Source organism: Pezoporus flaviventris, unplaced genomic scaffold, assembly GCF_033815535.1.
Source record: "Pezoporus flaviventris isolate CSIRO_AGI_PZ_B2104156 unplaced genomic scaffold, CSIRO_AGI_Pfla_v1 ptg000029l, whole genome shotgun sequence".
NCBI lineage: Eukaryota > Metazoa > Chordata > Aves > Psittaciformes > Psittacidae > Pezoporus > Pezoporus flaviventris.
Genome location: NW_026892577.1, coordinates 11,081,547 through 11,103,809, shown reverse-complemented (window position 1 = coordinate 11,103,809; position 22,263 = coordinate 11,081,547). Strand labels below are relative to the sequence as shown.

The 22,263-nt window shown below is 44.9% G+C and overlaps 1 protein-coding gene and 1 long non-coding RNA gene across 5 annotated transcripts in view; both read left to right on the top strand.

Annotated features, from left to right (window-relative positions):
* FBXW4 (F-box and WD repeat domain containing 4) overlaps nt 1-22,263 on the top strand; it is a 64,717-nt gene that overhangs the window by 596 nt on the left and 41,858 nt on the right. For all 4 annotated transcript variants that reach the window (XM_061458911.1, XM_061458910.1, XM_061458913.1 and 1 more), the window contains exons 2-5: nt 12,398-12,493; nt 15,271-15,456; nt 18,820-18,952; nt 21,478-21,572. In XM_061458911.1, the coding sequence (XP_061314895.1) occupies nt 12,398-12,493; nt 15,271-15,456; nt 18,820-18,952; nt 21,478-21,572 (510 nt within the window). The remainder of the gene's footprint in view (nt 1-12,397; nt 12,494-15,270; nt 15,457-18,819; nt 18,953-21,477; nt 21,573-22,263) is intronic.
* Nucleotides 45-5,460, top strand: LOC133272156 (uncharacterized). Its single transcript, XR_009744359.1, has 3 exons — nt 45-82; nt 2,530-2,586; nt 5,306-5,460. It is a non-coding gene; the product is annotated as an uncharacterized LOC133272156 (long non-coding RNA).

Genomic DNA, 22,263 nt, shown 5'->3' with positions numbered 1-22,263 from the left:
GGGGAGGCGAAGGCAGAGGAAGGGGTCGTGGCGCCGGGCCCGCGGTGGGTGCCGCCCCTGGGAGGGGAAGGGACCATGTGTGGTGGGCCCTGACCCCGGCCCTGCCCTGGAGGCTTGAGGGGTTTGTGGGGAGGTGCTGCTTGTTCCCGCAAGGAAGCGGGCGAGGATGGCGGGTGTTTTCTGGGCCCCTAAAGCACCAAGCCCGTGAGTGGCCCGTCAACTACTGGGGCCTGAGGCCTGTTTAGATCGTCTCTGTCTCCCAAACTTCTAACAAGACACTCGGGGGTGAGGGGCTTCAAGCTGGGGCAGTTGGGAGCACGAGGAGATAGAGGGAGCTGTCATGTGCTATCGGGGTGACTACTGTGTGGCCATGCACCCTCCCTGTTTCTGAGCAGTGGTCCTTGCCATGCGGTTGAAGACACCTCAGGGAAGAAGCTGCAAGGGAGCAAGGCCTGCACTGGTGTTTTGGGTAAAGGCTTTAGAGTGGGCTTATGTATGTTACTAGGCACAAGAGCCTTTGTGGTAGGGGGCCCCAGGCACACATTTCTTAGATTCTGTTCATGGAGCAGCTTGCAGGTGTAACTGGTGATGGCTGTTGTAGAGAAGGAGACTCTCAGGCTCTTTGTGGCTTCTGGGTCTTAAAGGCTTGTGGGTAGGGATTGTTACTTGCTTTTTCCCCAGTTCAACAGCACATCACGGGTTGAGAATATGTGTGAGCCCTCTTGGCTTTGCTGTGTGTGACACCAGCATCTTTCTAGATGAAATAGTTTTGGGGCTTGAGCCTTGGCAGTGGTTGATAAAGACCCAGGGATTGCTTTCCTTTCTCAAAATTGCCAGTTTATGAAACGCCACTCGGAGGCAGCCACACAATGTGAGCTTTCCTTGATACTTAGAGGATACTGAGAAGTTGTTTATGTTTGAAGCACATATGAATCCCTTCCTATGGTTTCCCTTTAGCTGCTAGCCCAACGTCTTATTTGTCATCCAGTGATTCAGTATTGTTTCCGTAAATACTACGTTGACATGAATTGAAAGATGGGATGTCAGGTTTTGAGCTCTATTTTGCTGTGTCATATTATTATCTCATTAATGGCACAGACTTTAGAGAAATAATTATGGCTTCTGCTAGCAGGACTTTGGTTGTGCTGGAAATCCTTGTGTTGGGTTTTCAGGCCAATTCCGTCTTCACAGCTTGAAAGTTAAGAACAGATTCCTTGGAAGTCAGCAAGAATGAGTGCTGCAGAATGGCTGTGCACTGGACTCTGTCTACTGTGATATATGATTTTGTCTCCTGAGGAAATGAAGTTCTGTATTTTTCATTAAGAATAAGGTGATACTATGCTACTTAAGTTGCAGGAGGGATCAGGTGTACAGCAGAGCAGGTGCAGCATGTATAAGGACCACCACTTCCCCCTGCAGAGGAATGCAGGTCTATAAACAGCTACAGAAGAGGTTTGCTAGGTCAGAGGGTTTAAGTGAAGGGGAGGCTGCTTGAGTATCATAAGCTCCCAGGGATTTCAATGCTGTTAGGTTTGCTATGAACAGGGTTGGGTTTTTTTAGTAATTCTAGGATGTGCTTTTATGCTGGGTCCTATTTTCAAGTTTTCTTTAAACACCTCTAGTACTGAGTGCTGCTTTTAGTATTGGTCAGCACTGCCCTGGTCCTAGGGAGTTCAGTCATGGGTAACTCACAGAGTACTATTACAAGCTGGTTATGCAGGAACCTTGAGATATATCTGGAGGATGAATCCTTCAATTACTTTTAACTTCTTGGAAGGCTCAGATGATCTTCAGTTCTTTGAAATGGCATGCCAGATCTTATTAAGAGTGCCTGAAAATCAAGCACTTGCATTCCCTGTGTGGAGTTGCAGCATCTGGGGGCAGTTGCAGGAGTTCTGCTCCAGCAGTGTAGGCAGTTCTGGCAACAGATAAAAGACAAAGGCATATTGCTGTATCTTTGGGGTCTGAATAGCTGTACATCTCCAGAAGAACCAGCATGAATGCATGTGTTGAGTTGTGGTACCGTTGTAAAATTTCTGCTTACCTGAAGAAGAGTTTAGTCTTTGTGGCAGCTTGAAGGTTTTAAATAACCCTGTCGCTTCTATACCACTTGCTCCTCATGCGTATCTCCAAGATCAAGAGCAGTCTTCAAGATTTCTGCTCTTGTAACTGAGATTTGTAGAGAGAGGTTATGTTTTATTTGACTAGCAAATACGGGTTGGGGAGGGACTGAAGTAAGCTTCTGGGCATGCAGTTTTTCTTCATAGTAATTCTAAGTAGGAACTTGTCAGATTGCTCACTGGAGGTTAGATTTGAGCTGAGTAGGAATTTAAGCTAAAATATCTCAGGGTAAACAGAATGGTGATGAAGATGATGGATAGCTGGACCTTCTTGATAACTGTGCTTTCTTAGTGATACGGCATAAATCTTGAGTTTGTCAAGATTGGCTTTGACTTGCTCAAGAGCTGAAGCTTCTATTGCATATTCTGGATAACGTTGCATGAGGTGAACACTGTTTTTTCCTTTTAGGAGTTTTTTGTGCAATACTGTCCGCAGTTGAGAAAGCAACGGCTGGAACCGTTTATGGTAAATGTACTTAATGAAGTAGCATGCATGGTTCTAACATTAGATCTTAAACTGATGGTCCCTGGGAGGCTGGCAGAAGTTAAAAACTAGCCTAGGGAGTATTCACTGTTTAAAACAAAAAACCCCCATCTCAGAATAGTTTGATCATTTCTGCTGTTAAATGGCTTCTGATAAGCCATCTGCTAATGCTTTGTAAATAGAGATAAATTTGAGCCTGGAGTGTAAGATAGCTGTGAAACTTATCCCCCCACCCCCACTTCTCCATTTTTTTAAAGGGTGATTAACTTGAAAATGACACCATTCCTTTAAAATGTTGCTTCTATTAGGTGTATCTTCATATAATTGTAGTGAGAAGATGGGAGGGAACAGGCTTTACCTTGTATGTGAAACAACTGTTTGCACAGTCAGCTTGCTTATAAAACTTTTTATGCTGAAATAGAGTGGAAAATTTATTACTGTTTGCAAGCCCCTGTGAGCAGCATGGAAAAGAGAAATTGTAGTATACCTGAAATGATTTGATTTTGGTTTTTAAAATTACCTATTTCTCATCCTGACTATGTACCTTTAAATATTGCCAGTTTGGTAATCTCGGGACACAGGTTTAAATAATTTTAAATGGAGTTGCTAATGTTGTCAAAGGAAGATGTGGACTTAATCCCAGACCCTGGCTGTTATGCTGAAAAAACATATTCACAACATTGGCAATCTTTCATATTTGCCCTTTCTGGTAGATTCAGCTAATAGGGAGCTGCAGATGCAAGCAAAGTTAAGTATTTAAGGTATTGATTTAACTGGGCACTTGCAGAAGAGGAAAGAAATCGGATTTGATCAATGTTTCCATATGCTTCATTCCTTTGGGGGGGGATCACTAGGTTCACATGAGTGTCAATTACTGTATGTGAGGGACAGCAGAGCCTGACTTGGAAGGGTTCTTAAAGCACATTCTTAGAGTTAAAAATGTGCTGTTTCTTCTTTGAATCAGCAATAAGTATATGCTTAATAGGATGCTGTGTCACTATTATGGAAGTATAGAGTGGGTTTAGATGGATGTGGTTCTTGGCACTTGTCCTACAAGTCTCTGTATGTCAGGCTGCCACTTTTTCTGTATAGTCATGTTTATTTAATGTATTGTTAATTTAATTTAATTCCTGTACTGCAACAAGACTTTGTTATGGGGATGGTAAAAAGATAGTCCCTATGCTGAAGATTTTTTGCTTCACTTGGTTGTAAGAGCAGCTGAAGCAAAGAGTTGAGCCCCATCTTTGTGACATAAGGTGAAAGGAGCTTTCTTGTTCCAAAAATGCATGGCAGCATATCACAGAGAAGTTAAGGCTTAAAAGTGCCTTCTGCAGCTAAACTGCAGCTGAGCAGTAGCATAAAGGCTTTGGGGTTTTTGGTGAGTATAGTGATATTACAGTTGTGTCTGGTAGCCTGTGTCTATTTTGCCAGCTGTTGTACAGGCCCAGCAAGAGCAGTCTCTACTTGCTGCCTAAATAGCCGGGGTAAACAAGGGTTGGGAGGGGAAAAAGAGGCAGAGAGATGTCAACAAGCTGCCCTCTGTGCAGCAGGTCAGTGTCAGAGCCAGGAATAGCAGAGGGTGCTTTAAGTCTTCATGCAGTGCCTGCCTGCTGGACCACCTTGGACTGACGAAATCGGAGAGGCAAAGAGCTCATTGCAAGGTGGTTCTTTATTTAAAGCATGGAAGAAAGGAATAAGGTTGCAGCTGGCCTAAACTTATTTCCCCTTAGTTACAAAGGAATTTTAGAGGTCAACTTAAAAGTTGCAGCCTAAATAGCCTGGCAGTATGCTCTTTGTAATATATTAATAGCTGTTGTCAAAATAGAGAAATGTTTCACTGGATGTCTTCTCTCTCTGTCTCCTGTCCTGCCTTGCCCACTAGGAACGTGGTATATTTTCCAGTTGAGAGAAACAGATTCATTAACTTACGAATTTATCATCTTTGAGTATTTAAGAGCTTGTGCAAGCAGTTCCGTGAGTTAATAAAAGCTGTATTTTCTCCAGATCTTGGAAAAATATATACACCTGCAGGAGCAGGAAATGGCCAATCTATGCAAGTCAAATCCTAATGCAAACTGCAGCAATCACAAGAGACCTCTGCCTCCAGTGCTGGCGGGGGAGGGAGTGTGAATGCCTGTAAAGCTGCTTCAGTTTCCTTCATCTTTTAAAACTTGTTTTACCAAGGTTTCATTACTTCATCAGAAATGGAGTAGGCAATGAACTGGTGCAGATGATGCAAAGGGGAATACTCTGGGGAGGATATTGCAATAACAGCAAAATCCTGGAAGAGGGCACACAGCTATTGCTTTGTGCTGGAAAAGTCAGTGGTTTTTAGAAACTCCCATAACGTTTGTTCCTATTCTGTCTTCAGCTGTTAGTTCTGGGCAGGTCAGATCTGCCAGGACACCTCCCTAGTATTGAAACTACTGCTCCTTGTTCTGGGAATGTGAATTTTTTTGTGGGAGTTTCTTAAAGCCTGCCTACCTTTCCCTGAAAATCTTAACGAGTTCAAAGTGGAGGAAGAATTTTATCTAGTTCAGGGCTTAAAAAATGTGTGTTGTGCTTGCTGCTGTTATCCCTGTAACATGTGTAAGTGAGCTAGCTGTGGATTATTTCATTCTATCCAAGTACTACCCTGACAGTCTGCTCTTTCAAATGAGAGTATATGTGACAACCATTGAGCACCTGCAGATTTCCTCAGGTCTTCCCAGGGCCATGCCTTTTTGGAAGCAGCCCAGATTTCATCTCCAAAAAGCCTACATAAGTTCCTGTTAGAGGCCAAACCCTGCCTGGAGTTTCCAGCCATGATCCCATCACAACCACTTGTAGGGGAGAAGGCATTTGATGGCAGAATGGTCTGGATAAGCCTTGGTGATGATGTTTTTTTTGGGAAGCCTATGTGAAGGCGTGTATGTCTGCATGTACAGATTTTTTTTCCGTATCTGTGATTCTGATTAGAGTTTTTGGCTTCCTTATGCAGCTGAATCGTTCACCAGAGCTTGAGGTGTAGAGGTAAATCTGCACAGACTGGTGACATCTAACTGAGTGTAGACGCACTAGAGGAGGCAAGAAACAGCAAGAGAAGTCTGCAGAGTTGTTTGAACCCATGTCAGATAGGAAGGAGGGGAGCACAGGAGGCAGACTGAACCTGGCAGTAGGCTAAGTATGGGTCACGTGCTAAAGGAATTCAGGTGGAATTTTTGTTGTGGAAGAGCCGTTTTGAAAGCTGGCTGACTTGTTGAGGACAGCAACAGGAGCTCCTGACAGAAATAGCTTTTCCCTCTCGGCTGTCTGTTGGTGGCCTGTGACTTGTAACTGCACTGAGACCATGCCACTCAACAGGTGTGTCCCCATTACACAAATAAGTGCAGTTGGTCCCTGCCTTAGCCATCCCTGCCACAGGGCCAAGGTTGAAACTGGGGCTTAGCTACTGTGACCTATTTGCTCCTCTCTATGACCTTTCCAGTCAGGCCTGAGGCAGACTGGTGACAGCTTTTATGCACACAGCAGATTTTGTCCACAGAAGAGATTCGGTCTCAGCAGGTCTCTGCAGATTTGCATTTCCAGATGAGCTCTTCTTAAAATGCAGCAAAACGTGAAGGACTTTGATGGGTTAGGATGCCCCATGCAGCTGGGAAAATACACAGTATGGCATGTTGGTGTTATCTTGTGTAACATGGTATGTGTTGTTGCAGGCAGCATTGTTTTGGCACATGCTGAAATTGTAGATGGCTAGTAGAAATCTCCCTAGTATGTGGTAAAGCACAGAAGCTCTTGCAGTTGCAGAAATAGCATTTCTGGTGGCGAAGGACTTTGGCTTGGGAGGGAATCAGTGAAGGCAAAAGCTGTTGGAAGTGAAGCTTTAGGATGAGATGTGCTTTGTCTCTGGCTGAGTGATTCTTTCATTGCTTTCTTCTGGGGCCTAGGCCAACAACTGCCATGGTGGCTGAGGTCACCTGGGTCAGTGGTGCTGTGGGGGGATAGTCCCAGTCTCTCACTTCAGCAGCTGGGAAGTGGGCTCCAGAAGGAATATTACATTTCTTTTAGTAACTCTGCCAAGAAAGAGAGGAAATCCATAATTTGAGCAAAATACTTTTAACTTTTCTTGTAGGGTGGGGTGAGGTAGGAAGGGGGAAATGAAAAATCCTTTATGATGGGTTGCTTGGGATGGCTTTTATCCTGGAACATTCTCTCAGGCTGAAAGAAATGTTCAGCTTCTCTTTCTTAATGTAGCAAAGTCTTTGTAAAGGGAGCTTCCATCAGGAGTGTCTGCAGTTGGAAGCATTTGTTATCTCAGGTCATGTATTGCACTGCATGATTTGGGGTCCTGGTAGAATGCTTTGGGGTTAATTAGCTAGCAAAAAAGATAGCCTTGCTCTGATAAACTTTAAGAACATTTTCATAGACTCATAGAATGGTTTGAGGTGGAAGGGATCTTAAAGATCTTCTAGTTCCAGCTGTGGTGCCATGGGCAGGGGCACCTTCCACTAGACCCCGTTGCTCAAAGCCATGTCCAGCCTGGCCTTGAACAGTGCTGGGGATGGGGCAGGCACAGCTTCTTCAGGCAACCTGTTGCACTGTCTCGCCACCCTCACAGTGGGTGGTGGATTTCTTCCTAATATCGGATCTAAATCTACCCTCTTTCAGTTTAGAACCATCCTCCTTGTGCTATCACTACCTGCCTTTGTAAGAAGTCCTCACCGACTTTCTTGTAGGTTTCTGTTATGTACTGGAAAGCTGCTCTAAGGTCTCCCTGGAGCCTTCTCTTCTCCTGTCTGAACAAGCCCAACTCTCTTAGCCTGTTTTCATAGGAGAGGTGCTCCAGCTCTTTTATAGTCTTCACTGCCCTCCTCTGGACTTGCTCCAACAGGTCCATGCCCTTTTTATGTTGGGGCCCCAGGGCTGGATGCATTATTCCAGGTGGGGTCTCATGAAAGATGAGTAGAGGGGAAGAATAACCTCTCTTGACCAGCTGGTCACACTCATTTTGATGCAGCTCAGTATATGCTTGGCTTTCTGGGCTGTAGGTGTACATTGATGGGTCATGTTGAGCTCCTCATCAACCAACACTCCCAAGTCTTTCTCCTCAGGTCTGCTCTCAGTCCATTCTCTGCCTAGTCTGTAGTTGTGTCTGGGATTGTCCTGATCCAGGTGCAAGACCTTGCACTTGGCCTTGTTGAACTTCATGAGGTTTGCATGGGCCCACCTCTCAAGCCTGTCAAGAGCCCTCTGAATTGCATCTGTACCATCCAGTGTCACCTCCATCACACAGCTCAGTGTCATCGACAAACTTGCTGAGGGTGCACTCAATCCTGCTGTCCATGTCACTGACAAAGATGTTGAACATTGCTGGTCCCAGTACTGACTCCTGGGGAACACCACTCGTCACCAGTCTCCACTTGGACATCAAGCTGTTAACCACAACTCTTTGACCATCCGGCCAATTCTTTATCTACCAAGTGGTTCATCCATCAAATCTGTGTCTCTCCAATTTAGAGACAAAGATGTCATGTGGGACAGTGTCAAATGCTCTGCACAAGTTCAGGTAGATGATGTCTGTCACTCTTCCCTTACCCATCAGTTCTGTAACCCCATTGTAGAAGGCCACCAAATTTGTCAGTCATGATTATCCTTAGTGAAGTCACATTGGCTGTCACCAACCACCTCTTTATTTTTCCTGTACTTAGCATAGTTTCCAGGAGGATCTGTTCTATGATCATGCTGTTCACTGAGGTGAGACTGACCGGCCTGTCGTTACCTGGGTCTTCCTTTTTTCCCTTTCTAGAAATGGGGATTATGTTTCCCGTTTCCAGTCAGTGGGAACTTCACGAGACTGCCATGACTTCTGAAATAGGATGGATAGTGGATTTTGCTTGAATTTCATTGAGTTTTTACATTCAGTTTTTGCTGTTTTTTTCATCCTTTGTTTCTTGCCGTCTTTCTAGGATGTTGGGCTGTACTTCAGTTGCCCCCTGATGCAGGACTCTGTAGGTCCTGGTAAAATAGCAGTCCTTCCTCAGTGAGTCAGCTTTCAGCAGTCTTGAAGTTCACTGTTGGATGGCTTCTCTATGAACATGAATGCCAAGATCTTGATTTCAGTGTACTTAAGCATGTACTGAATTTTAAGCGTGTGGCTTTGTATTTTGCTGGATTGCATAGTAAGAAAGGTCAAGATATTAATTGACTGGTGGATAGTGGTCCCTCCACGGTATTGTACAAAACATTTGTGTTCATAAGGTAATTTTATCTCCTGACTCTTTGAATGTTTAATCCAGTTGCTGAAGTGAGAGATACTCAATTAAGTCAACCACTTGGTGCGGATGTGTGATGTCTGCTGATTATCTCAGGTCATCATGGAACAATTCTTAAAGATTTACATGTATAGAAAATGGGTTGATCATGATTGAAGCAAAACAGTCTTTGCAGGGGAGAAAAGGGTCTTTTTTATCAAATGATTAAGTTTATATGGTGATGCAGTTTTTGACTCTAATATTTGAGTACTGCTCAGGTGCATTGCAGTGATGTTCACCTTGTTGATGTATTCTGGGAGTTGTTCTGGGAGATGCTGTTTAGGAAACAAATCAAATTATATCTTGGCACTTGATTCCATCACTGGGCTTGATTTAACTTCTCTTCTGCTATAGGGGATCAAATGTCTCTGACGGAAACGTGAAAATCATTGCAGTTCAGCCTCTGCTGCCCTGATATTAGTAAAGGGGAAGGACGCATCCGTCCAATTTCTACATTCCCTTTCTCATGGCCTCCATATGTTCTGTCCCCTTTCTTGCCTCTATTGTGAATAAATAAAATGTCTGAGAAATAAAGGATGGATGTTTCTAAGACATGTTTAAATTAGCTGGATTCAGAATTGCAGTATGGCAGAGGCAGGCTGGATGAATAATGTATCTTATTAACAGTAAAAGAAACAAAAAGACAAAACAAGCAAATAACCCTCCAAAAGCCCACCAGCCTTCCCTCATAGAGATCACAGAATGGTTTGGGTTGGAAGGGACCTTAGAGATCAGCTAGTTCCAACTTGCTGAAGTTGAAGGCCAGGGACACCTTCAACAAAACAAGGTTGCTCCAAGCCCCGTCCAACCTGGCCTTGAACATTGCCAGGGATGGGGCAGCCCCAGCTTCTCTGGGCACCCTGTGCCAGTGCCTCACCACCCTCACAGTAAAGAATTTCTACCTAATACCTGATCTAAATCTACCCTCTTCCAGTTTAGAACCATTCCTCCTTGTGCTATCACTTCATGTCCTTGTAGAAAGTCCCTCTCCTGATTTCTTGTAGGCCTCTGTTAGGTACTGGAAAACGGCTCTAAGGTCTCCACAGAGCTGCTCTTCCCCAAGCTGAAAAAGCCCAACTTTCTCAGCCTGTCATTGTAGCAGAGATGCTGCAGCTCATTATGTTCTTCATGACTTCCTCTGGACTCAATCCAACAGGTCCACAACCTCTTACGTTGGGAGCCCCCGAGCTGAACGCAGTCAGCTATAGCTCTTCCCACCCAACCCTCGCCCTTTCCAGTCAGGAACTTTTGATTCATGTGAAAGGAAGAGGTGTCTGTTACAAGCGTAACTGCAGTAGTGAACTGGTACTCTGGGCCAAGCCACTGTGTGACTCTCTTCTGGAATTCCTCTTTCAGCAGTGGGAAGATCAAGACCTGCCCCCAGTTAGAAAAGTGACCAGCAGCGTAAGATGGAGGCTGCCTTTTTTGACCATAGATTCACCCTTCTTGGAGCCTTGGAAATTACATCTAGGTTTAGTAGGGTTTGTGCATTGAGCTCAGGATGTCTGGATGGGCCGGTATGGGTTAGGAGGGGGTTGTGGCATGAGTGTGTTTTCCATCACTGTGCAAGCTGGTGACTTAAAATCTGTACATGGTGAGAACTTCACTGAGGGTTGAGTGTGGGGAGGAGAAGCCTTTTGGAATAATGAATGGAATTGGATGTGGGCGGAGAGCCTGAGCTCTGCCTGGGAGAGTAATAAGTGAGGAGGAGAGGAGGCTGCTGGACCTGACCTGACATTTCAGTGGTGTGGGTTCGTCATCTCAGACCTCCTCATCTGGTCACATAAGCTCCTTCAAGTGCTACCTTTAAAAATAGGAATTCCTCTTCCTGTAGCCTAGGCTAACTCTATGGGTTTGTCTATTATTTTTTAGAAAGGGTTAGGAGAAATAAAGAGCTCATAGCTTCCTAAGTTCAGTTTTATTTGGTGTGGCTCTACTGATCATAAACTTATGTCACAAAGCTTTCTAGGGGACAAGAAGCTTTTTTATGTGTGGTTGCTGGTTTTGGTTAAAATGGGTCGCATGCTCAGGAATGCAGTCAAATTATAATGGTGACTAAGTGCTGGAAAGCATAGAAAAGGGGAGGGACGGGTGAGCAGAAAAAAAAGGAGCCTGAGGCTAGGGAAGGAAGGCTGGGAAAATGAGAATCTGGCCAGACCCCAGGGCCAGGTTAGAGATTCCTACACCCATTAACAGCCACAGGATATGTTTATTTACGGAGAGGTAATCTTTGTTTTAAAAATGACAGAGTGTCCCCAGATCCCACTTTTGGGAAGTGCGTTGAGGGCATAGTAGGGATAGGAGAAGGGAACTTGTTCTGATCAGGCACCAATACCCATCTCTCAACGATCTTCCCTTCATCCCTATACATCTGAGAACATTGGATCTTGAGAAATGAATGGAGGATAAACTTTTATAATCTAGTCAGTGGTTCACAACCCCTAGTTACAAAGCATAACTTCAAGAGTTTCTTCTTGTACTTTTCTGATCTTTCCTACCTAAGTAGCTCCACCAAAGATATTGAATAATGAAGTTTATGATATGAGAAAGATGGGAGTTAATGCTGTCTTTTCCCTCCCTCCCTCTTTAATCCACTCTGGATCGTGAAGGCAAGACAGATGTTGAACAGCTGCTTGAACTGAGTATGTTTATGTAGACTCTGAGACCTTGGTCCCAGGTCTTGGTGGTACCTACCTTTTGTCACCTCTTGAGTTGTGCTGATCTTGGCTTTCCCCAGCTTATCCCAATAACTTTGACTTATATCCCAGCAACTGCTTATTAAAAGAGAGACTACAGTTCATGAGTTTGTCTGACTGTGAGTAAAGAATTTTCCAGCAGTGTGGTGGAATTCTCTATCCTTTGGTGAACTGCTGCAAAAGAAAGTCTATCTTCGGGCATGTGTGCATCAGGTGGTTGGTTATACAGATGAATGAATTTTATTTTTATTTTGAACATATCGTGATTTCTAATTCTTGTATCTGGCTATGTGATTGTCAGGCAGGTCAGGGTCTGGAGCAGTTTCTTTACTGGTCTTCTGTCTAGACACACTCTCCTGGCTTCTAGTTTCAATGTTCTGACTAGTGTTTCCTCCATCTGTTCGTGTGTGGTAGTGTCCATTTGTTAACTGGGTTAATTTAGTTTCTATTAGAAAAGTGATGTCCTTTTTCTCTGGTTGTTCTGGTAGCTTCCTTCCATGTTGTCTTGCTTTGATTACGTTTTGTGTCAACCTGTGTTGCATTTGGTGTACTAGATAGGTCTTAATCAGATTTAAGGCTTGTACACTAATGATCATCAGGGATGGCTTTCCATGCTGAAAAGCACCCACCCTTCTCAGTTTTCCTTTCTTGTCAACTCTTAGGAGTTTGCTTACTTTAGTGTGGCTCAGGCACCACCAGTGTTTGCCTGCTCATCATTTGTGGAACCTGTGACCAGCTTGAGTGCATTTGTTGTTCATACAGCATCAGTCCCAGTTGTTAATCTCATCTCTCTTCTTCTGTCTGCAGAGCGCCTGGCATTCCAGTGAAGGAAAGGGTGAAAGTATCTCAGAACTGGAGTCACGGACGGTGCCAGAGGGAGACAGTCCTGAAATGGAAATGCAAGCAAGTGGCTCCTTTGTCTTCTGCTTTGTTCTGTGTCAGCTGCTGTCGGGTCTTGGGTTTTTGTCTGTGCCCTGAAATGAGATGTTTCCTGCTCCTTGTAAGACTTTGTGGATCACAAGTGATGTTGCTGGCCTGTTTTGGGTGTTGCTATCTGGATGTGGCGTAAAAGGAGTTTCTGTCTTGCCCTAGAGATTCACTCTGAGAATTGAGAGTTACTTTCTTACTAAGAGCTTGAATTTGTCATTATTCTGATCTGTGCAGTTCTAGCTGGATTTAGCAATCTTTACTACAGGCTTTAAGCTGTTATGTTCCTATCTGTTGCTGTATGCCATGGCAGTTTTCTGTCCTGCTCTCACAATGAGCATACCTTGATCCCAAATGTGAACTTGTGTCCCCTCAAAATACTTGCTTTGTCTGCTGTGCTTTATCATGGCCCCTGATTTGGCTGTACAAATCTGAAATGCTAATTGCTGTTGTTCTACTTTATGCTTCCTCCTTCACAAAAAAAAAGTGTATTTGACATTAGTGAGAGGAGATTGTTGTTAAATTCTTTCTTGCAAAGGTGTACTCAGCTTTCAAAGCAAAGCATAAGGTAGGTCCCTTGTCTGCACAGCACATCTACATTTTCAGCCTTCACATCATCAGACAGTAGATAAAATGAGCAAGACTGTGGTTTGTTAGCTGCTGAAGAACAGGGACCTTCTACTGAGCTTTTCATGCTTTTTGTGCTATGTAGATTGAAGTGGAGGATAATGTGCCACTGCTTGTCTAAAGTCCTGGGAACAACTGTAATGAGCAGAATGGGTTTTGGTGCAGGTTGTATACCTGCCTTTGAAGTGCTTGCAACCATCTGTGAAGACAGGCTCTGTGGATATTAGAGATCATTACTAAACCAGCTTCCCAAGTGAAAAAGCAAGGACTGATTTAATGAGGTCACCATCTGAATGGCATCCTCTAATTTTCATTTGTCCTGCTTCAAATTTGTTGCTTCTCCTTACGAAAAAGTCATAGAAAAAGGTAAAAAGCTAAACTGCAGCAGGAGGAGAGCCACAGAAACTGGCTGTAGCCTAAGTAAGCTGGATATTCACTTGCTTTTAGAGGACTGCGTAGGAGTGGAGGAAGGAAAAGGAAATCAAAGCTTACCTAAACCCAGAGCTTCTGCTCCAGAGATGCCTTTTACTTTTTCCATGCTTATGATCAAGTCCCAGATGAACATTATAGCCTATGTTCAACTGCTTTATGTGACTAAAACCCTGTTATTGGAGATAAATGCAGGCGAGCAGGAGCCTTCTATTTGATAAGTAATCTTGTCCTCTTGCTTGTTTCTGGTTCTAAATTGTGATGTTATGTGGAGCGGCTATGTGTAATGACTCTTCTGACAAAGAAAACTGTGACCTCTGAGAATGAATGATCTGCAAAAAGAGGGATACAGCTTTTTGAGAAGCTTCCCTGCTTTCAAAACAGTTTGTTCCTGAATAGTTTGAAAATTGAAAGACTGCTCTGTGGAAAGGCTCTGATTTTGCCCAAAGTTTGCATGGGTTATTGGTGCACTCAGCAATGTCTGCAGAGTGGAGGCAATTTTACACATCCATGCCCAATAGGACACAAGCCCCTTGTCTCTCTGGATATGGCAAGGCCAGATGCAGAAGGCATATTTGCTGATTCTCTGGTGCTTAAGAACAAAGTGCTCTCTGCTCAAATGTGTAGTATAGCCTGTTCTGTTTTCTGTATTTTGATTTTGTTTCAAGAATAAATAAACAAAACTTTGATGACAGACTTGATTCAGACATTGCTGGAGTGTCTCCTTCTTGGTCTCCCAGGAAGTGAAGCATTTCTTCCCCTTGTAATTTCAATCTTCAGAATACTTTGGAACAGCTCTTTTAGCAGTCCACTGCCCTTGGCATGGCACCTGTCTATAGGAACCTGCCACTGTCCCATAGACAGCATGGGGCAGAAAGGGTGTATGTGCTCTTCTGAAAGACAACAGAAATCAAGAGATTGCTCTGCAGTTGCTTTTGTTTGAGAGGTGGAAGAGGTGTGAATGTAGAAAAATACCTCCTCTACATGATGATCACAAAGTGCTTGGATAGCTTCAGACTTACCCTGCTGCTTTACATATCAGCATACAGTGAATGGAAGAGGTGAAAGACTTTCTGCTTCTAGGAAGATGTGTGTTATTTGATGTGACCTGCTCAGATGCATGTGAAATACTGGCAGCTTTGTGGTCTCTGCTGAGCATCAATAAATAATGTGCCGGATCAAGACTGACTGACTGCATGAGGAGCCTCATATCGAAGGCTGTGTTAGAAATGCTCAGCATAGCTCACAAATGCCTGATAGTATCATTTCTTAAAAAGTACAGGGCTTGTGAAGAGGGGTCAGGGAGCCTTAAGTATTTCCTATCAGAACTCAGTAGATTCTTGGCCATCTTCTCTTTCAGAGATTCCATGCTTCCTTTACTTCAGCTCTTGGTTAGAAAAATGCCAGCAATGTGATCTGCTTTGTATGTTGCTGGAGAAGCCTCACTTGTTAGCTGTGCTGCTATATTAAGCATGTGAGCAGCAGCTCCAACTTACCAGTTTTCATGAGCGGGCATTTGCTTTTGTTGATATGTTTACATATGCAATCTTCTATTTCCTTCTCGTATCTTATTTGTGAAGTTGTTTTGTTGTCTTCTGCCTGCTTCTGTACCCCCTGTCCTGGTTTAAGCATGGATAGAGTTAATTTTTCTCCTAGTAGCTTCTTAGCTTTCTTCCCAACCTGCTATCTGTTTGCAGTTTGATGCCCTGGATAGAGCTGGATGGCGAGTACCTCTACTTGTCTCAAGCAGAGAACATCCAGGCCTACAGGCTCTGTCCCGATGGTACAGGTTTGCAGCGTCACCCTCAAGCTATCTTCTCTGGCCACCAGGAGGACGTATGTCGTTTTGTTCTTGTCAACTCTCACATCGTCAGTGGAGGGGGGTAAGTTGGGTGAATGAAGAAGCCCAAGGAGTGCGGCAGTGAAGTTGCAAAGGCTTTGTGTAACTCCAGCCCAGAGCAGAGAGGTCAATCTTGCTACAGTGTCCTCATACTTGGCTGTGTTCAACTGCTGCTGCTTCCTCTCATGATTTGGTTCTGTCCTGAAAAAGTTTCTACTACAGCAGTAGAGGAGCAGAGTGTTGTGCTGTTGATCTTATCAAGTGTCCTTTTCTCTTTTGAACTTGTGTATATATCCACAGGATTGTTGAATCAGGATTGAATACCAAGTAGAATTGCAACCCTGGACTTTAGCAGGGCAAACTTTGGCCTTTTCAAGCAATTGCTAGGGGAAATCCCATGGGCAAGGCTGCTTGAAGGTAAAGGGGCCCAAGATAGTTGGTTGACATTCAAGGACTGCTTTTTCCGTGCTCAAGATCGGAGCATCCCGACACGTAGGAAGTCAAGGAAGAGGGCCAAGAGACCTGCGTGGCTAAACAGGGAATTGCTGGGTATGCTCAAGTGGAAGAGGAGAGTTTACAGGTCATGGAAGGAGGGGCTGGCCACTTGGGAGGAATATAAGGCTGCTGCTAGAGGATGTAGGAAGGCAGCTAGGAGGACTAAGGCATCCTTAGAATTAAACCTGGCAAGAAGGGTCAAGGACAGCAAAAAGAGCTTTTTTAAATACATGGCAGACAAAACTAACACCAGAGGCAATGTAGGCCCACTGATGAACGGGATGGGTGCCCTGGTGACAGAAGATAAAGAGATGGCAGAGTTACTGAATGCCTTCTTTGTCTCTGTCTACTCTGCTGCGGGCAGTCCTGAAGAGCCCTGTACCCCTGAGACCTTAGATGAAGTCAGGTCGACGGAGCGGTTTGCCTTAGTCGATGAGGAATGGGTTAGAGACCAGTTGAGCAATCTGGACATCCATAAATCCATGGGTCCAGATGGGATGCACCCGCGGGTGCTGAGGGAACTGGCGGAAGTCATTGCTAGACCACTCTCCATCATCTTTACCAAGTCTTGGGAAACGGGAGAGGTGCCTGAGGACTGGAGGAAAGCAAATGTCACTCCAGTCTTCAAAAAGGGCAAGAAGGAGGACCCGGGTAACTACAGACCGGTCAGCCTCACCTCCATCCCTGGGAAAGTGATGGAACACCTTATCCTTGGTACCATCTTAAGGCATATCAAGGATAAGAAGGTTATGAGGGGCAGTCAACATGGCTTCACCAGGGGGAAATCATGTTTGACCAATCTCTTAGCCTTTTATGAGGAAATAACACGGTGGATGGATGATGGCAGAGCGGTGGATGTGGTCTACCTTGACCTCAGCAAAGCATTTGACACAGTCTCCCACAGCATCCTCGCGGCTAAAATGAGGAAGTGTGGACTGGATGATCAGGTAGTGAGGTGGACTGCGAACTGGCTGAAGGAGAGAAGCCAGAGAGTTGTAGTCTATGGGGCTGAGTCTAGTTGGAGGCCTGTAACTAGTGGAGTGCCTCAAGGGTCAGTACTGGGACCGGTATTATTTAATATATTCATCAATGATTTAGATGAGGGAATTGAGTGTACTATCAGCAAGTTTGCTGATGACACTAAGCTGGGAGGAGTGGCTGATACGCCAGAAGGCTGTGCTGCCATCCAGCGAGACCTGGATAGGCTGGAGAGTTGGGCAGGGAGTAACTTGATGAAATATAACAAGGGAAAGTGTAGAGTCCTGCATCTGGGCAGGAACAACCCCAGGTTCCAGTATAGGTTGGGGAATGACCTGTTAGAGAGCAGTGTAGGGGAGAGGGACCTGGGGGTACTAGTGGACAACAGGATGACCATGAGCCAACACTGTGCCCTTGTGGCTAAGAAGGCCAATGGCATCCTGGGGTGTATTAGAAGGGTGGTGGTTAGTAGGTCGAGAGAGGTCCTCCTTCCCCTCTACTCTGCCCTGGTGAGACCCCATCTGGAGTATTGTGTCCAGTTCTGGGCCCCTCAGTTCAAGAAGGACAGGGAGCTGCTGGAGAGAGTCCAGCGCAGGGCAACAAAGATGATTAAGGGAGTGGAACATCTCCCTTATGAGGAAAGACTGAGGGAGCTGGGTCTCTATAGTTTGGAGAAGAGGAGACTGAGGGGTGACCTTATCAGTGTCTATAAATATATAAAGGGGGAGTGTCACGAGGACGGAGCCAGGCTCTACTCAGTGGCAAACAATGATAGGACAAGGGGTAATGGGTACAAACTGGAACACAAGAGGTTCCACTTAAACTTGAGAAGAAACTTCTTCTCAGTGAGGGTGACGGAACACTGGAACAGGCTGCCCAGGGAGGTTGTGGAGTCTCCTTCCCTGGAGACATTCGAAACCCGCCTGGACGCATTCCTGTGTAACATTATCTAGGTGTTCCTGCTCCGGCAGGGGGATTGGACTAGATGATCTTTCGAGGTCCCTTCCAATCTCTAACATACTGTGATACTGTGATACTGTGACTGATCGGACAATCCCAGCTGATGTGCAGTTTTAATTTCTGTCCCTGTTAAGAGTCAGGGTAGCCCAACAGTGTTCTGTTATTTGCAGTTGCTGGTTAACTCGGGCCACAGTGGCGCATAGTGTACGTTTATTAGAAGTACTGGTATAATCGTGGAGAGGGGGAAGACTGCCAAGTATTCCAGCACACACACACACTTCTCCAAGTAATTTTGCATCTGACTAGCCTTTTTCAGTTACAGCAAATAACAGAACTGTTATTTACAAAGTTTTAGCTATTAATATACATGGCGCTTAAGCACAGAATTCAGAGATTCAGGCATGGCTGTCTGCCCTGGATATCTTGAGACTCTCCCCTGTGAACTGTAGTCCAAAATTCAGGTGAAAACAAACACATGCATTTAAAATTCCGGTAACTGTATTGGTTGAAAAAAAAAGTCTAAATACCTTTCTAGTTAATTCATAGCGCAATACCTTGCACGGCTGCTCTCAAATGAATGAAAAGCTGAGGCTTGGACATGGGTGAGAATGACCTCTCACTTTTTCCCTTACTCCAGTCATTGAGCATCCAGCCAGGATTCTGGCAAGCTCAAAGCAGTAGGAGGAGGAATGGCTGCGCTGCTAGTTTCTGCAGCTTAACACCAAGTGGAGGGTGGAAAGAGAGCCAGGAAAATTTTCATGTGTAGCAGATCAGCCTTTGACTGGCCAGATGTGAGATGGTAAGAGAACAGGTGATGTGTGAGGAGTGGAGGGTTAATAATGCTGCATGAATTTCAGCTCCTGTGAGAGATCAGTCCTGGTCTTTTTGTGGTACTCCTAAGCCCTAATGGAAGGTGTATGTTCACGGGAGGTGCAGCTGATACAGACTCCCTTCCTGGGGATTTGTTTTTCAGAGATGGAAATATTGTCCTTCACAAGATCCATGGCTCCTACAGCATCAAGTTTTCTGCACATGAACAGGAGGTGAACTGTGTGGACTTCCAAGGTGGCCTCATTGTCAGCGGCTCCCGGGACAGAACAGCGAAGGTGAGCAGTGACATTCCAGCAGCTGCAGGTGCTGCTGCAGAGGTGACTTCAGAGGTCTTGTGCCATGAATGTTTAAGTGTCAGCAGAACCGTTGTGAGCCTTGTCTTGTGTGTCTGCAGGAGGAATGCAGGGCATCTTGCTGAGGCTCAGGTCTCTGAAAAGATGCTTACTGTGCCAAGCTTTTAAGAAAGAGATTTGTCACTTCGTGACATCAGCTGCTGGTTTAAACTAGGAGGTGCAGAAGGCAGCAGCTGATGTTTTGCTTCTTTTGCTGTACATCTGTCTAACACTGCAGTGGAGATCCATGCAGGTAGTCTGAAATTTGTTGTATTTGTCTCAAGCACATCCTTGCTTTGTGATGCAGTTCTGCCTCACGTGTTCTCTATTGTATATTCAGTCTCTTTAAGGGATAGCATGATGTCTTTTCCAAATCTGGGGGGTTGTGGTTTATTTATTTGTGGTTTATGGTGGTGTGGTGGGTTTTATTATTATTATTATTAGTGCTTGGGGGTTTTTTATTGTTTGGGTTTGTTGTTTTTTTTTTAATCATTCTTGGTTTGCAAACCAGGAGTGAAGTTAGACTATGACTACTGTTAGCTCCCATTTTTCTCTTCCAGCTGGCATCACTAATCCTATCACACAATTTTTGACTATCTATTTTTGAGGCAGGACCTTGTTGACTTTTGCCCTTCTGGATCTGGTTGGGAGTGTTCTATTCCTACATGGACCTGGGGAGTTTTTCTCCTGAGCTGTAACCAGCTCTGTTCTACTAGTTTAGGAAACTGTATGTAGGTGTCTTGTCCTTGTTCTGCTTGCATGGTGTAACATCTTCACAACCACTTGTTTCATTGTTGGAAGTGGTTGCTGTATGTTGAAAACTTTGGCTGTTGCCGATAGATACTCTTGGCCCCTGGTACATACTGTAGAGTATTAATGGAGGAATTCCTGTTATTCCTGTTTTGCAAAAGGGGAAGGTGAGGCAAAGAAAGACTTAAATGTCTCTTTCAAAGATTTGTAAGTGTGGTAGTGGGCAAGTCTCTGATGGGCTGCTGAGCATCATGACCCTATCTATTCTTGTTTTTCCCTCTGTATGGGTGTACTCCTGGGTAAAATCACTCCCAAGCAGAGCAGTGTTCAGATGCAGAGGGCACTGCTGGGGATGCTGCTTGTCTTTTGGGAGCAATGCCTTGATGCTGCTTTGTCTCACACTTAAGCAAGACTGCTTCACTATGTTCTGTGGAGCCTCTTTGCTGGGAGAGTGCCTTCTTGCTGCTTCCCTGGCAGCCAGAGGACAGACCTTCCCGACCTTGAGAACAAATTCCTGAAGGCCAGAGGGGAATTTAAGGCTGTTTTTCTTGGGGCTAGTGTGAGATCTTGCCCACCCAGTGCTTGCCACAGCATAGGCTCTAGGGATGCTCACTTCTTATTTTTTATCATCTCTTTTGTGGGCTGCCTTGTTTGCGTGAATGAAGCTCTTGGAGGGTGGAAGGGAATCCCTACCAGCCTTTTAAAGGGGCTCTAAGTGTCTAAACTATTGAGGGCTCTGCTGAGTGTTGATTAGGACTAAGCCCTGAAGAGCTGCTAATGTACATTCCTGTGTGATAGGCACCAGATAGTGTGCTCTGAGCAATATTTTTAACCTGTAGGAGATAGGGATGCCTTAAAAGAGTTAAGCTTTTCTGCTGCTTTTGCTGACACTAGGTGCTAAATTCCCCGCTGACAAGAATAGCCTGCAATCCTGGGCATTATCAACAAACAAACAAATAGGGCACTCCCAGCTTTGAAGTCTTGAAGTAAAACATTGGGGGTGGGATGCAGAGAACTGGGGGTCTCCAGCCCTGTGGGCCAAGAATGAAGGCAAGGTGGAGAAAATGAGGGCCACAAACAGAGGTCCCAGCAAGAATCTGGGGCTGTTTATTAGGACTTAGAAACAAAGGGGTGTGTGGTGAACTGGTGGAAGGGGATGTGCATGTATGCACTCATGGGGGAGGGAAGACACTCTCATATTGTCAGTGGCAAGGGGAGTCTGAAAATAGCCTGAGGTACACATAAGAAACTTGGTCGAAAGGGAGTGGGTTTATAGAAAACTTATTTTACACAGTAGTGAACGATTAATTTTATAGATAATATGAATGGAGATTTTTCAGGGCTGGTACAAAATCTTCCCACACTGTTCAATTGAACAGCAGCGATTTAAACTAATCCCACTTCTTGTTTATTTAACTACAGAAGATGATAAGTTGCTGTGGTGAGTGCTGCCCTAGAGAGCATGTGATGATAGGGGTGCTCACTCTGTTACCAGTGGGATGGAAGGTCATACTCATAAGCTGAATCTTTGTGTGACTTTTAAGTGCTTTTTTTCTGCAAGTAATTGAAGGCTTTGCTCCTCAGAAATAAATCATGGGAACTAGGGAGAGCATCTCAGGGAAGGTGAGTTTGGCAGCTTTTCCAGCACAACATTAAGTGTGCATCCTACCATCTGCACCTTCTGGGTGATGTGGCATAACATGCATCTCTTTCTTTAGGTTTGGTCCCTGTCCGCGGGCAGAGTTGGGCAGTGTCTACATACAGTGCAGACAGAGGATCGAGTCTGGTCCATTGCTATCAGCCCATTGTTAAGGTAACTGAGATCTCTTTATTCCCAATTTCCAACAGAGAGAAGTAGAGGATTTGGATAGGCTGTGTCCACACATCTCTCCAAGGAACCAGTGTGGTGCTTCCAGGGACTTGATTTGGGTGGAGGCGGATCAGGTGCTTGTGCCTGCAGTGGGAGCTCAGGGAGGACTATGTGGTCTTTGTTCTCCATAACAGTGGAGTGGTCCCCTCATAAAGAGGCTGTCAGAATGGCCCTAAGTTCCTGTTACTGTCTTAGGTGATACCTGTTTGTTCTTACTTGCAGAGCACCTCTCTGACTTGCTAATTAGAAGGAATGAATGAGATCCTCTTGACCTTTTCTGTGCTGAAAAGGTGCCAACTAGTGTTTCTATTCTCTGACAGAAGAGACGCCAACCATAAAGGTGCCCACCTGGGAGCCATGTGCAGTGGTTAGGGCTTGGTTTTCTTTGAGCATGTGGAACTGGGAAAGATTAAGTTGGAGTTCAGGGATGAAGTGTTCCAGCCTCTATTGCCTGTAGCCCTGTGCTTCTAGTATGGGCGTAATGCTACAACTACAACTTCTGCTGGTTGCTGCTCTAATGGAAGGTTTCTGTACGCCCAAGCTAAACTTCAGAGGCTTGTGCTCTTACAGTGCAGCTCCTCTGGCTTCTGGCATCTTTCTTGGATATTCTGCTTGGAGTTGTCCACAAATCATT